The sequence below is a fragment of the Acromyrmex echinatior genome, chromosome 3 (genome assembly GCF_024713525.1).
Source record: "Acromyrmex echinatior isolate Ae372 chromosome 3, ASM2471352v2, whole genome shotgun sequence".
In the NCBI taxonomy this organism is placed as follows: Eukaryota; Metazoa; Arthropoda; class Insecta; order Hymenoptera; family Formicidae; genus Acromyrmex; species Acromyrmex echinatior.
Genome location: NC_141854.1, coordinates 10,214,064 through 10,230,595, shown reverse-complemented (window position 1 = coordinate 10,230,595; position 16,532 = coordinate 10,214,064). Strand labels below are relative to the sequence as shown.

At 33.0% G+C, this 16,532-nt stretch overlaps 1 protein-coding gene across 2 annotated transcripts in view; it reads left to right on the top strand.

Moving 5' to 3' along the window:
• LOC105152824 (uncharacterized) overlaps positions 1–11,896 on the top strand; it is a 29,277-nt gene extending 17,381 nt beyond the window's left edge. The window contains exons 6-9 of one of the 2 annotated variants that reach the window (XM_011067324.2): positions 2,026–2,207; positions 2,580–2,799; positions 2,973–3,087; positions 3,554–11,896. In XM_011067324.2, the coding sequence (XP_011065626.1) occupies positions 2,026–2,207; positions 2,580–2,799; positions 2,973–3,087; position 3,554 (518 nt within the window). In that variant the 3' untranslated portion in view covers positions 3,555–11,896. Of the gene's footprint in view, positions 1–2,025; positions 2,208–2,579; positions 2,800–2,972; positions 3,088–3,547 lie in introns of both variants that reach the window. The other variant, XM_011067316.2, reaches the window with a different exon arrangement.
• The last annotated feature ends 4,636 nt before the right edge of the window (positions 11,897–16,532 follow it).

Sequence of the window (16,532 nt, the reverse complement as noted above, 5' to 3'; positions counted from 1 at the left end):
TTAAATGTTCATAAATATTGATTTGAATAGTACTAACTGAACATTTACTTACATTAAATAAATATTTACTAAATTTCAAAAAATGACAAATAAATGATTCTTATATCAATAAATATATATTTACATTCAGTAAATATTTAGTTAGTACTATTAAAAAAAATATTCATTAAAAGTTAATAAATTTTTTCCAATATTTTACGCAATATATGTATCTTTATATTTTTTCTAAATATACAGCATAAATACATGAGTAAACACACATTATTACAAAATGTCGGAATACTCACCGACATAAATGGACAAGGTCGAAATAGTACAACTACATTAAGATGCAACAACGGCGATGTTCGGAGAAAATGATATTCTAGAGTGTCCTAGCTGAGAGAGAGGGAGAGAGAGAGAGAGAGAGAGAGAGAAACTTCAATTTAGGAGATTCGAGTTGCAAGCATCACCTCAAGATATTGCGATATCATAATTGTCTGACAATCGGGGATTCAAATTTAGACCGAATTTGGATCTCCGATCTTAGCAGCAAGATCGGCGAGAAACGAGAGAAGATGTTAAGGGAGAGGAAAGAAATAAAAAGAGAAAGAAAAAAAGATGAATAGAGGAGGCGGAGATGTTGGTGGAAGATGGACGCGGAAGGACAGAGGAACTAATCTAGATTGGTCGGCTGGTGTGTTGCAGCCACTGGTTTCAATACGGAGGCAGTGGGACCATCGCCATTGGCATCGATAGTGATATCGAGTGTTACCGGCGCTGTGGAGCCGGTCTGTACCTGGGATACTCCGCGGCCTTGCCCGCGCTGTGGCCGCTTCTACAGCAACAATAGTAATCTACGGAGACATCTCAGATCAGCCCACGCGACCGCCCCCGACCTCCTCGAGCTGACATCGCTACAACGGAAAACTCTGGTGTTGCCGCCGCAGCTGATCTCCGACATTCCTCCCTCCTTCGTTGTAGGACCGTAGCGTTTGTCAAATTGATAGATCGATCAAGTTGAGACGTTCCGACATTGGAGGTCTTCACCACAGGACCGTTGTTACGACATTCTTGAGACATTGATGTTTGTAATGTTAAACGGATTTAACTGATGAGTTTTCTCAACGCCGAAGATGGATCGTCAGGGCATTATTGCCAGATATTGGTGCAAACACAATATATAAATATCAATATATAACTACATTTTTGATGTGAAATTAATGTTTAATAGAGAATTAATGGAAAGGTTGTCTCTTCTTAATTGGAAATACAAAATATTGTAAAGATGAGCAATGGAACTATTGCAAGATTTTCTTTTCGACAGTTACTAGGTTGCATGGACTCTATGAAAATTTGACGAAAGTTTGTGATATTTTATTAATTCTTTTTTTTATATACCTTCTCTCTTTACCTGCGCAATGATTTAATTAATTTATCGAGATTAAGAGATTATTACAGTGACGATATTCAATAACCACAGTATCTTATAACGGTATCCTATAACACAGTATCCTATAACGTGTTGCTTTAACAGCGGCGAAAGTTCAATAAGAGTGATATTTATTATTATCAATATTTATTTTGTCTGCAGAAACATTCCTGTGACTTTTTGAAGTGTCATATAATTATTAAGTTATTATATTTTTGAGAATGTTATATTATATAACTTGAAATATTTTACTGAATTTAATAAGTTAAGAAGATACATTGTCATAAAAGAAATAGACATCCTTTTACATAAAAGAAATAAAGACATCTTCTCTTTAAGAGAATATTTGTTTTTTAATTTTCTCTCTCTCTCTCTCTCTCTTCTTATCCGTACATTATATATTACGTAAAGGTAGTTTCTCTGAATATTTCTTCATAAACGGTAAGCGTAAAATTGTTTTTTCTAAAACAGCAATCATCGAGTTTGACATTTGGTGTACGTCGCAGAAATAACTACATATAATAAGTAGGTCCAACATTCTTTCTACGAGGTTTACGACGATACTCGAAAATCACAAAATTAAATACATGTTCTTTCGTAATTGATGATTACAGCGCGAAGAGTACGTCGTGGTAGGCCGCGGCTCGGAACCAGAGGTGGCAAACACTCGTCGCCGTCCGTTCACAGAAACTCACCCTCCAGGAGCGACTGGCTTGGACCCTTGGACATGAGAACTACCCCGCCAGCCGCGATGCCTGCCTTCCGTGGATTCGAGGAGTCTTCATCGGATGGCGTGGTCAGTATTGTAAATCTAATACACTCGTAATCCACTCGTAAATATCATTTAACAGCAACATAATGTTATAATTTCGCACTCAACAATATAAATATTATATAACATAACACTTGTTACACGTAACAGTTACATTGTTGAGTATGAAATTATAAAATTCATATTATATTATATTATTATAGTTAATATTTATTGACAACTGTATTGCATTATGTATATGCCCGTATTTGATAAAGCAATATTTTTAACGTTTTTGTTAATTTAAGTATCTTCATTTTATCTCCTTTATTCTATTTTAAAAAATGTAACTAATGTGATAGTAATGTTATACCGTGATCTTATAGAATGTTAATGCTCTTCTCATGTTTCTTGTAGGTCCACTTAGGTGAAGGTATAGCTGTATGCGAGGAACAACTAAGGGCCGTCAAGTGGAGTGACTATCGCAAGTTGACGCGTGGATTAGCTGCGATATTATTCAGCCCGACGGAGCTGGCGACGTGCTCTGTTACTGGCCAACGTTGGAGCCGTGCCGGCACGGCTACCGAACGTCCTGTGAAACCTGCCCTTGACAAGGCTAAGGTTCAAGCTATTATAAGTAAGTGCACGATGAAATAAGAGTGAAGACGAAATAAGCATACGTCAAAGAACATATGTCAAAAAATTTTTTTTTTCCTGAGCGCGCATCAACACAGTTCTGTCGAACTTCTGTCAACACAGTTCAGAACCTTTCTTTCCAAGCATTAACTTTAGTTTACTTTGTTGTTGTAGCTTACGTAACGTCAAGGTTTCCGTCAGTAGACGTCAGCAGCGTGAAACAGGTTTTGGCGTATAAGTGCAAAGAGAACTCCACCGCCCTCAAGATGAAGTCTATACGATACATATGGTAAGCCTCGACGATTCTTTTACCATTCGCATAAGCAGGGTTTTCTTTTATGGCTACGTTTACACCGCGACTTATACTCTAAATTTGACTTGAATTATTTAGATCCCATGCTAAATATGCATAAACAATTGATGGATGACCTGATTTTCGTCCTTTAGCAGAATGCTTTGATGTAAAAGTAAAGTCGCATCAAATTAACTATCAAACTATTAACTGTCAAACTATCAACATAATCTCAGATTTGCGATTAAAAAAGAAGAACTAAAGGCATAACCACGACCGCGAAATACTTCAGGTCGATGTAAACGACACAATACGATATAAACGACTGGTGGCTGGACCTATCTTGGGTTTTAGTATAGATCTTTCATACATAAATCTATGGATGTAAACGTACGAGATCTATGTGGCCATATATAAAAAGGTCCTATCTTCGTATTCCTTTCGTATCTAATTGCAGCGATAGACAGGACACGGACACGTCACCGCGGGGTGAGTCTGAGGACAAGTGAGAGGGGGTCCAGGGTGCGTGTAGGGTGCAGCCCGCCCCTCAATTTCGTAGCGTCCTCCCGCACCCTCCATCTGATATGGTTCACTCATCGCAGCGCTCCCGGGTCCAGCGAGGCCACAGCGATCATTGTAACAATAATAGTAACAAGCAGTGTGTCGATGGACGTTTACGGCGCAACCACGAGGAAGGGCACAGGGGCAACTCGTCTCTCACGTCATCCACGCAGGCAGGTCTTGAAAAGTTGATGCCTCTGCACACGCTTCATGGCGTATTTCATTCCACCCTACGAACGGCGACGGCTTCATATATTTAATTGTTGGTTTAGCCAGCTGCATCGATCGAAATCTAATCCTAGAAGGGTAGAAAAAGAAGCGGAAAAATTACGGATCATTTCGATATATGGTCTAAATTAGATATTCAACGTTCATTAACTTTCTTTATCTCTTTTTTTTTTGCCATGAACATTTCCAGATTTTCATGGTAGGAACGATCGATTTTTTTCTCGCACGTTCTAAAAAGAAAGAGATGAACATGCTTATAAATATAAAAGATACACCGGAAACGCAGTTTGTGAAGCACAAGCACGGTAGATAAATATATTGAATAGAGTGTTTGACAAGCTCGCGTAAAATATTATAGTAGAAATGCGTTGTTTTGAGAGTAGAAAAGTAACAAGGGTGGAAATGAATTCATCGATTATATTGTAGCAAAATTAATCGTATTATATGGGATCTTAAATTGATACTCCGAATATATACGAGTATATACAGAGTATATCATTTTTGGAAGCTGCTGGTTGCTTCGTAGTGATTAAAATTATTCATATTTACAAATCGCGACTAACAGCTTTAGAAAATTTGATATACTTGAATAGAATAAAAAAAGAAACGTCAATATCGGGCTTACTTAGGATATACACTCAAATGTCCATATCGCGAATTTATCGGGGCGAGGCATTATCCCTATCGTGAACTTTTTCCTTAGTTTCTATTTTCATTTTAATGATGACAACGTCATAGCGTGCTATGCTTTTTACTCGTTTTTTTTCACTCTTTAACGTGAACATTTGTAAAATGGAAATAGTGAAAGGGCAGCGCAAGAGGAGAAACGTTCATTTTATGGGCATTCATCTGGTTCGCAATACGGACATCTGATTGTAAATGAAGAATTTAAAAAGAAAAACGAGTTAACGAGTTAACGAGATGCGAAGGATTATTACATGGCTGCGTTTTTGCCGGAAAAAAATTGTCCCTTCGTGTGTGCGCGTTTTTCTTGTTAACAGGTAAGTTTATCTGGTACGCAATACGTTTCTTTTCCGTGAAATGCGGTTCCTTCATGCGACACGTAAAAAAACAGAGAGACGGAAGAGCACAGCTGTAAGGACAAATTACGAAATGCACGAAGGGGCGGTTCTGTGCAAGAGCATATGTATACTAGGAAGATTCATTTGGTTTTGGCTGTGAGCTGTGACCACATGCGAAGGAGGAGATCCGTGTGGCTCTAATGAAAGAGAACGCACCCTTCCAGAGTGAAGGCGGGTGATAAATAGTGAGAAGGCAATATTATAAAGAAAAAAAAAGAATAAGAAATGTTATTAAAAAATAGCATGGTCGGACGGACCAGTCCGATCCTACCGGGATACAAGGGTAGACTTTCACATAGAGTACGCCTAATATATAAATACATAGTATAAATGTATAAATACAAAATAATATAAATATATTATAAATATTATAGTAATATATATATTACTATATTTAATATATATATTATTAATGAAATAGATGAACTTATATATTATTTGTTGGGAGAGCATATTACATATATTACACATATTTAATATATTTAGGATATTTATTTGTTGATTTGGTGATATATATATATATATATATATATATATACATATGTATGATTTTTATAAAGGTGGCTCGCGCACGGCATGGAGAGGCCGGCCTACAAAAGCGTTTCAAAAAAAAGAAAAAAATCACAGCGAAAGAAAATGGGTGCATGCAGATTTATCGATGATATGTATATGATATGAAATAATTGAAGTGTTCTCGCACGATTGCAACTTTCATCAATCTAGACTTCTATTCTTGAAAAGAAATATGTATATATGTTTTTTTTTAAATCATCGAAATACTATAATATACGTAATGTATATTGTAGAATATTCCTCAAGTTTTTCGTATACGTTTCTTTTCAAGAACAGGGGCTTAAATCGTTACACTTATATCGAAACAATTCGATAACAAGTATGATCGTGCAACATTTGTCTTCTAAGGCACAGAAGTTTTAATGATTTTTTTCTTAACTAGCGGAACAATTTACATACGATTGCAATTTATCAATTTACGAAATTAGCTGACTGATTAAGCCCGGTTCAGATTGTTTGCTTTCGTCATTAACAACGAAAGTAAAAGAATGCGCTTTTAGAATAATCACACGAAAAGTATAGCAACGAGAGAAAAACTTAATTATCGAATTTAATAATTAACTGTTATTTCAGCGCGTTCAATTAAATTTTCTAACGGATGGCATTAAAAATTTCATTAAAAGAAGGGATTAAACGTAGTATGATACTGTGATTTGTTACTCGTTTAACGATAATTAATCGAAGATTAATAATGCCTAAGATAAGAGCAGTGCTTTTATCGCTGGCCTAATGTTACTTATAATTTAAGAGGTCCAAAATATCAATACTGCTTTAGTGCTTTCTTTCTTATCGTTAAGTCTATTAGAGAAATTATATTTTTGTTTATATGTATAATTTAGTTTTTTTCCTTATTTAATCATATACGGGTTAGAATATGGAAAGAGTATTTAATTTAACATAATTAATGTATTTTAATTTAAATGTGAGAGAAAGGAAATATCATTCGGGGTGAAGCACTGAATCGGCCTTAATTACGATACTCACTACAGTCTATTGCAGAAACGCGCTCGAAGTGACGGCGCGTGTGTATACATACATGTATTCATGCATGCACATCGCATAATACGCATACATACTCGCCATATCTATATATACACTCAGTCACGCAACACTCTCGTATTTGCGAATTTGCGCATTGACGACACATTGGAATGAACGAACTACTTTCTTGTTTTTTTTTTTACATGGATTAAAAAAATATAAAATTTTTTCGCGCGGAAGAAAAAAATGTACAAAGGACTTTTTGATGTGCGAATTAATTATCGGAATGAAATGATACTTTTCAAAGCTGATTACTAAGAATAATTTTCGTTGATTAATCATTTTGAAATTTATTTAAGAAATGTCATATCGCCTTGATAACGAGAAACGCCACGATGAAAATAAATAACGAAATAAATAAACAACGTGGGAATGTGGAGAAAGACACGCATCTATTATCCTAATTAATGTACTTCATACCGTTTAATGAAGTTTGATTTCATAAAGTGCAATTTTTTTTTCTTTTGTTCGCATTTGCAGTGATATCGCGAATTTGCATCTTTCCATGCTTACACGTGTGTTACATACAGAGCATGCGAACGCCACAGTAGAAGTACATCGTAGCGTTTTGACTCTTCGATCGTTCACGTAGTCATCCCAGCGTAGACAAACGAGCTTGTAAATAGTCACCGAATGTTATACGATTACAAAATAACGAAGTAATTACGGCGGTGAAACACATCGCGGGGGAGGGGTTTCTCCCGCGAAGTGGAGCCCCTCGTAACCAAACCCCGTTGTTACCAAGCGCCTATGACTATACGATTAGCATGTTGCTCTGAACAGAGAATGGACCTCGCGTGCAAGTCATTGAGTTAGAATATCGTAATTTCGTCTTTGAAACACAGATTACAGTTAAACGATTACACAAACCCTCGTGTGAGATGCGGAATTCTTGGCCAAAAGAAAGACAACGGAGAATCTTTGGTAAATCGTAAAAGAAGATTGAGTGCCAACGCGCGAACGTACGAAATTTTAGAGTCCACTTCTCTTTTCGGATCAGGGAGAGTAGCGTGTGCATATTTACCTGTGTACTAAGCATACCGTAAATAAAAAACTAATTTCCAACGAAGAATATTAAAGAAAACGGGATCGTTACGATATTTACGCGTATAGATAGTTTGCGGAGTAGGTTTAAAAACAAAAAGGGTATCGAACGATGGAGTTAAATGAGCGAGAGAAAGAGAGCGAGCGAGAGAGAAACGAGCGACAGTTGTGAAAATGGAAAAAGGATGGAAGGGAAGATTGAGGATTTTGACTGGACAAGTAACATACTCCATGCCTTATAATAATAGGTAATAAAGTACGCGTAAGCATAGATCTATTTAATTAGCGAGTTAAGAATTAGGGAGATCGTATTGTGTGTTCTCTCTTTCTAGCGCACTTGGGCGATGGGAACTAAATCGTTAAGATGAAACGGAGAAAGAACAATTTTTATTCGTCGCGATAACGTACAGCAGATAAAAAGCAGAGCTTTGTGTGATTAATAAAATTTTTCAGCGACGCGGCGTCTTCAATTCCCAGCGCTCCGTGCGTGCTTTGTAAATGACAAGTGAATGCTAATCGAAGTATTCGGGCGAACAAAAGTGCACGATGATCGAAACAAAGATTCTCTTAAATTATATGTACAACCAAACCATGTACAATCAAATTTATTATTATTACACTTTCATGAGTGCTAATTGCGGGCAATGAATGTACGATAATAATTTATGGCGATAAAATGAATAAAAGATACAGGTGTACAAAAATCGAAAATGAAAATGTCGAAAATTATTGGCGTCACTTGTTTCATTCGTTGTGCACTTTCGTTTCTTTCAATTGTAGTGAGTAGTGAGCATCCCTAAGCGTAGTAGGGAAAGTGATGCCGCTAAGTCGAACGATGCTGCGTGATTTGGTGTAGTTTTTAATTGCTTTTTAATCGATGGGCCGAGACGAAGTAATGAAGGAGAAGAGGGGGGGGGGGGGAGTAGAGATAGAATGCACATCGTAGTTTGTGGCTTGTATGTTTTGAATCATTATTTTGAAATCCCATTTTGTTTCAACTAAATTATTTCTCAGTCATTTACATTTGAATATTCGATATTACATTTCTTCATTATAAACTGGATTTAGTATGGGTGATATTAATATTTTTCCAATTAAATGTCAAAATTTCCACGCTGCAATAATGCTCCTTGTATTACTTAAGAAACGTCGTTGCAGTGCAAATGTTTCTGAATTATGATCGACGTTGCATCTTTATTGAATTAGTAACGAAATTTAGAAATCAGCGATAAACGTCACTAACTGGTATTATAATTTCTTCTATATACACGCGCAACATCAATTACGAACAATTTGCCCAAAGATAATCGCATCTCTTATGGTTACCATGTAATAACCTGGACAACATTATATCCAAAATATGCAGATATAAGACGTCTTATGTCCGCATTTTGGATGTAATGTTGTCTGGGAAAACATACCGAGCGCTTTATCTCTTAGGTAACGTGTAGTCCCTAAAAGCTGTGAAAACGATAACGACGAAATCGATCGTTAATATTTATTTAGATGCGCGATTCACAATAGGCGGTAAATCATCCTAGGATGGATGTTTTCTTTTGTCAAACTTTACTTGTTGAATATTAACTCTAATTAATATGATTTACTTACAGAGTGTAAGAAAGGCTGGCAGACCTTGCATTATGGTAACAATTTGTATTTATACAAATCTTTTGTAATATTCATTTGAACATTGTAAATTGCATATTTTTTTATATTATTTATGTATTTATATATCAGTTATTATATATGAATACAGGAAGATAAGAATTAATTGGTAAAATTTTTAAATAGATATGTATTTTGTTTTGTAAGGTCTAATCAGAATCTTTTTACACTATTTAGGATTGAAGTCCTTGTTTATAGACTATTTCATACTCATAGCATTGGCGAACAAGTTTCTGGGAATTCTTTGAGAAACTACGACACAACAGTAATGTCATTATTGAAAGTTTTCTTTTACAGAATCAGGAATTTATCGGGAAAGTTTGTGCGCGATTTGAACAGTTTCTAAAGAGACATTTCCACAGAAACTATTCGCTAGGAAAAATAGCGTCACGTGGTAATACTTTTAATTTGCAGTAGATATCCATTTTCGTCGATTTGATTTAATACACCAACAGAGAAATTTCTAATTGTGAAAATTACAAAATAATTATAAATTATTTATAAGAGTGATATATTTGGCGAAATTTTTATTTTTAAATTGTTTTAATACTCTTCAATACTTGAAGGAATCCCTGGGAAAACATCACAAAAAACATCACTTTTCAGTCGTTCAAAAAAAATTAATAAACGAGAGAACTATTCATCTGACAAATTATGTGATACATATTCCATTTTCAACGCTTTTTCAGGGATTACTCTAGTTAGATAAGTGGTGAAAGGTGAAAATGCAATTTATATGCATTATAATTCTTAGAGTAATGGTAGATTGCGATGAAAAATATATCGCTGAGCGGCTAGTGAAACATATTTATACAATAATAGAGTAATAAGTAGAGAAGTGCATAAGAGAATATTCACGCGCGAATGTCTCGAAAGAGTTATTCTCACAGCGATCGAAAATCGTGATCCACGTGACGCGAAGCTTTCCTTGAAATCGTTAGCAATATCATCGAGGGAACTTCGAAGATCGAGATTGAGAGAGGCGTGCTCGATCTTCGAGTAATATTCTCGCGATTGTGATACGCTATAATAATCGTCAGATATCTTAATCCGTTAGCGCGGCTTATTGTTCTGATTTGTTGTGTCATTTCGAACTTCTGTGTTATTTTTAATAAATCCATGGATTATTTTGTTTCTGTGCCTATCTTTATTTCCGCTCGATCCCGGATTTTTTCTGTTCCTCCGATTTTTTTCTTTTTTTTTTTAACTTTCGTAATTTGTTTAACAAAATTTGTTAACAAAAACAAAGCTAAAATAAGTGCTATCTCAATTTCAATTCCGCAATTCCATATTTCTATGATAAATTTTCCTTTTAAATAATATACTGATAAATTAACATATATATTTAATTTATATCTAATATCTCACGATTTCTATCAGTTAGTTCAAGGATTATCGCGACACGCAGCTTAGTTCGTTCTGAGAAAGGCGTCACCTTCAAGTCAATGCACGAAACAGCAGCAATAAGCGATACTGTTAATTAATTAGATATAGCGTTTGTCGAAAAGCGCCAAGAAAGTGATCCAAGACAAACGTTAGACGTTGCGTTTGCCGATTGGGCGCCAGCGATTCGACAAACTCGCAGAAACGGGAACTTTGATGCCGATTTTTATGATTGTTACGTGCACGAAGATTTTTAAAGCAATATCGAAAGCAGATCCCAAGGTGAAATATAAGAACAACGAGATAATGTTATTGGTATTAACATTATACATCTATAAAACGATGCTTTTCGTAATACCAGTTATTTCGAAAAGATAATATAAAAAAGGTAGATATATTATTAAGATGTACCTTTCAAGATATAATCGAGGAAAATTTGTCCTTAATGAAAATTCACATCTGTTAGTTATAATCTTTTTATTTTTAACATAAAAAAAAGTTTATATAACTATTGAATGAAACTTAAATTAAATTAAGTTGAGTTAATCTAATATAGATAATCTAAGCTAATATAAAGCTTAGAAGATTGAAGTTAATTAGAGATAAAAGTTTTATTGTTACGTTTAATTCAATAAAGACGTTTTAATTTAATTTCTAGTGGTTCATTAAATAATCTTACGATGAATTTTCGTTAAAGATAATCGAAAGTAAATTTCATGAAGAAAAAGTCTCGTTAAACGAGAATGTGTGTAAACGGTTCTTCGATAAGTATTCTCGTACAGAAACAAATGGATCATCAAAGTGTTCCGGTAAAGTTCGCCCGGCGCTCTAACGGCATTAAATAATAATACCGTAATTGTGATAAAAATAGTTAATTAGTAGGTAAACGTTACATATACGATGTAACGATCGTCGACGCGATTACAACGACGATCCACGATGGTAGATAAGAGGCAGATTATTGCGAGTAAAATAAATGCATACAGGGATGATAAAGATATTACGTAAGGGATAAAAATCATTATTGCGTATAATCGATATTAAGCGATCAGATAGTTTATAACAGACCCGTAGAGACCAGTGATAGAGAAGTATATATAACATATTAACGAATATCGGACTACCACTGCGACGTAAACGAGTAAACGATGTACTTATTATATACATTAGTCAATGTTCAATGTTGAGATATTTATCTGAAATAAAATACATATACGTTGTTTACACCATATCGTCTATGTAAAAAATCATTTTTCCACTGTTCTAGATAAGAATATCCTTTATTTTCTACAAAATACACTTTAAATGCCCTGTGACTTTTATCAGATTTGACGATAAAATTATCTATTTATAATTTCATGTATTTTAATATATACTTTATATATAGATACAGTGAATTTCTGATTTTTTAAACTGTTTTTATACGGTAAAATAGTGGCCAGTCATGTCCTAATTTTCGATTATTTATGTATTGAGGAAACAGTTATTATTAAATATTTATAAATTTAAATTTTTAAAATTAAATAAAATTTATTATATTCAGCTGACATATATCATTTAGGATGATTAACTTAATTTTTAATTATTTTAAGTAATTTTTGTAGCGCTAAAAAAACTTTTCAATCACTTTTTGAAAGTATATCTTATTTTCTTATTAAAAAAATAATCTTTTGAGTATACATATATTCTACATTGAGTATACATATATTCTGGTTTTTTTATTTAAATCAATTTTATTTAAATCAATAATATAAATATTTTAATGTCCAGTTATTGTTACCTAAATTTAAGACTATTCTAATGTTCATCTACATATCTATGACTTCGAATTAATAGGTTCATAAAAATTAAATTATATTCAAAAAATGAACAACATGTTTATTATTATTTTTTATTAATCAAAAAACAATTAACACTAATGCAAGTCGACTAGATGTGCGTATAACAGGTTTATTTTATAATATAATAAACGTCTCGACTTACGTTTATGTATGTCATCAGTGCAAAAGTTCAATTTAAAAAAATTTAAGTATAAATTTAATATCACATAAATTTTATAAATGATTTGAAAGATCATATTTTTAATAAGGATTAATTCTTAAATATTTGACTACTGGAATATTTACCTTATTATGATACACAAAATTAAATTTGAAATTCTGCATATTCTATATAAATTCTAAATAAAAAAACTTAAAAAAATCTACCCTAAATATTCTAACTCAGAATTTAAAATAAAATTCTATAATAATATCAGGTACCATATGATGCGAAAAACAGATTTGAAAAATCGGAATACATAACCACACAGCCGTATATAAAATATGTATATTTTAAAATGTATACATTAATATACACGTATGAAATTATAAGAATTCTATATATAGTGAATTCTAACGCGAATTATGGATTATTATTAAATTTAAAATTAAATCCTTATAATAACTTTTTTCTTTCCACTTAATTCATTTGTTTTAATTGTATTTAATGATTGGTTTAATAGAATACTAAATGTTATTGTAATATCTAAATACATTTTTACGTTTTAACATAAACGTTTATCATTTTAATTAATTAAACATTTGTAAATTAAGCTTTTTTGGTAATCAGAAATAAAAATATTTTATTTTTATTATATTTCAATTATTATCTAGATTTTTTTCAGTGTATACAATTTATGAAAGATTTCAGTTTTAGAAATGTTTAGAAAAAAGCTAATTTTTTAAATTATATAAATAGTAAATTATAGTAAAAAAGTTTATTTTTTTTAATTATGGAAAAATATACTAGTAACTTAAAAAAGAAGCCAATAATGTGCACATTTATTAACAACGTATTTTCTAATGAACTACATGTATATCTACTTCTCATGGATCTCACGTTTACACGAGATTATAATTCATTGTGCCTGATTTTATTGCAATTCAGTATTAATATTTATCTTAAAGCATCTTAACATAACATGAGAGATCCATGCATATGGAAAGTTTAACCATTTGATAATCTATGGATTTATGAACAAAGCTTCTCAAGCTTTTCGCGAAAACTTGCTCCTTTATACTTCTAACTTATCCTACTCGACATGATTTATGAGCTTATACTGATGCCAGATCCGATTTATACATGTTTTCACATACATTCATGCTACTCGCGAGTTTACAAAGTAAAAAGATAAATAGAAACATATGTCGAAGCTTTTAGGAGTATTTATTTATCGAAAAGCGAGGTAGTTTTTCAATATTTGATAAAGGGTAAAGTTGATAAATGTTACCGAAATTTTAATCGATTAAATATTGCAAATATTTTTATTTCATATACAAGTTATTTCCAAAATAAATAGAAATTATGAGGTAAGTAATAAAATCTAATACTCAGTTTAAAATTTAAACTTATGTATTGTAATATATTTTATAAACACGAATGAACTGCGTGGTAAATTTTTATACATCACTGCTACTGTTGTTTTTTTTTTATTAACAAAAATATTGAAGTAAAAATATTATCAGTAATATATATATTATCAATAAAAAATGATTATATTACAATCCATAAAACAGTTGGGCATGCTTGCATTTTACAATATCGTTTATGAATACTAGTCGCGAATCAATACTTATACAAGTATTTGCAAGAAAAAAGTGAACGTAAGTCTGAAGTATTTCTATTAAATTCTAAATGGAGAATAAGATGTCAATCACTAAACATATTCGTATATATTGCAGTGTCATGCAATCTGTCGAAATGCCTGATCTTGCCAAGCTTTCTTGTGTTATCCAAATACGGGATTATTACATGTCGGCTCGATATTCATATGAAAATATGTGATATGAATTTAAGAAAGAGTTCGGAAATAACATGGAGTGGCTCTAAGTTTCGAAGAAAAGTAAGTGATACAAAACTTTCGGTAGCTTGAAAACTTTTCTAAATCGCAAGGGACTTTCAAAGATCCTCAAAGTCCGAGAACCGTTGATTCTCAGGGATTTGATCTATCCTGAAAGCCGCTGCGCGCCTGGAACGTTTCTTAAATCACAAGCTAAATCTTACATCGCGCGAAATCTCTTAGAATTTATATGGCCTCCGACAATGAAATATATTGCTGAACGAAGGTAGGAAAGTTTTGGAAAGTTTTACCGACTTTTTGTCGACACGTCGACGGGGGTTTGCCGGCCAAACGATTACTATAAGAACGAAAAATACTCGTAAGAACGAAGGTGGTTTTGGAGCCAATGAAACTGTGAGAGAAAAGTGTTTAGAGCTATCCGCAGTTTAGAATCGGGAGTGAAATCATTCTTTATTTTTCTCTCTTGGCTCTTCAGATAGCTTTTGGCAAAATTGTTCAATATGTTCTGTGAAGAATCTAGTCTTATGTTTTAATATATCTAGTGCCATTTCTACACGGAGAGAATTTTTTCTTAGAGTTTACTCTGAAAATATGATAATCGTGGAACAACATTGTGGAACAACATTTCGAAGAATTTTAATGTAAATCTCTTTTTCATTTATTAATAAAACTACAATAAAGTATAAAATAAGTTTGATTAATTTTATTGAAGTGCATGATAAAAATCTTCAAAATATTGTATTGTACCACAACTATCATATTTACAGGGTAAATTTTAAAAGAAAATTCTCTCCGTGAAATTGATTCTCTCATTATTGAAAATATTAATATCAAGGATTTAAATAACTTATTCAGTCGCATTTATAATTTTTTATATTTTTAAAGAATTTTTTGGTTCACGATTTTTCATTTAAAGTATCTTTCAAGTATCTGTCAAGATTAGATATAAGCTTTAGTATTAATTTTAGATCAAGACTAAAGATAATTTGTAATATATAATATTAATCGTAGCTAAATTAATTTCTTTTATTTGTAACAAACGCTAGAACAATTATTTGAACAATTGATTGATGCTGAAAAATACAATTCTTTTTTTCTTTTATAGATACAAAATTATACAAAAAAATTTACGCTGTACGCACGTATGTGCATATTACAGATTTCCCATAGAAAAATGCTGAATCACGCACAGAGAGTAGGAAAAATACAATATTTTGCAATGAAAGATATTTGAGAGTTTTGTTTATATAAAGACAATCGAAAATATTTGTATTATTTAATAAATGTTCACAAAAATACCAAATATCGCTAATCTTAATAATATGTCTTTTTTTATTTTCTAAGTGTTAAATTTTTAAAGCTATATTTTCGAAAATTTAAAAAACTCTACTCAACATTTCTTTTGATAAAAGAGATAGTAAGTAATTTAATATATTTCTAATTAAATAATTACATATTCATTTCAATTTTAATGGCTTGTAATATTTATTGGAAGAGTCCCTACTCTTAATTTTTACAACAATTACAGTTTCGACATTGAAAGTATACAGTTTATTAATTTCCCATGGTTTCTCTTGTTTCAGTGTCACAATTATTCCGATTGACTTCACGAGCTTCTTCGCGTAAATGTATAACGTTTGTATGTAAGTATGCTGAGAGGAAAAGAAATAAAGGGACAAAGTTCAGTTTCGATAGTCTCCGAGTTAACGATATGAGACATGCTAAGTATATCCTATCTTCGCGCGTCCTCCTCCGCGCGTCCAGGCGGAGGGGTTGCGCGTGGGGTTGGTAGTGGTTCAGTATAGGGTGACGGTGACGGTTTCGAGTGACGGCCCGGAGGACGGAGGGTGCCGAACGGAGGAGGGTTAAAGGGTGTCCGCGTCGGTGGTAGGTGGCGAGTGGGGTGGTGGGGTCGAACGCCGGTGTGCGGCGGAATACACTCTCTCTCTCTCTCCCTCCCTCCCTCTCTCTCTCTCTCTCTCTCTTTCTCCCTCACCCCGATCGGGGATGCTGGATCCACCGTC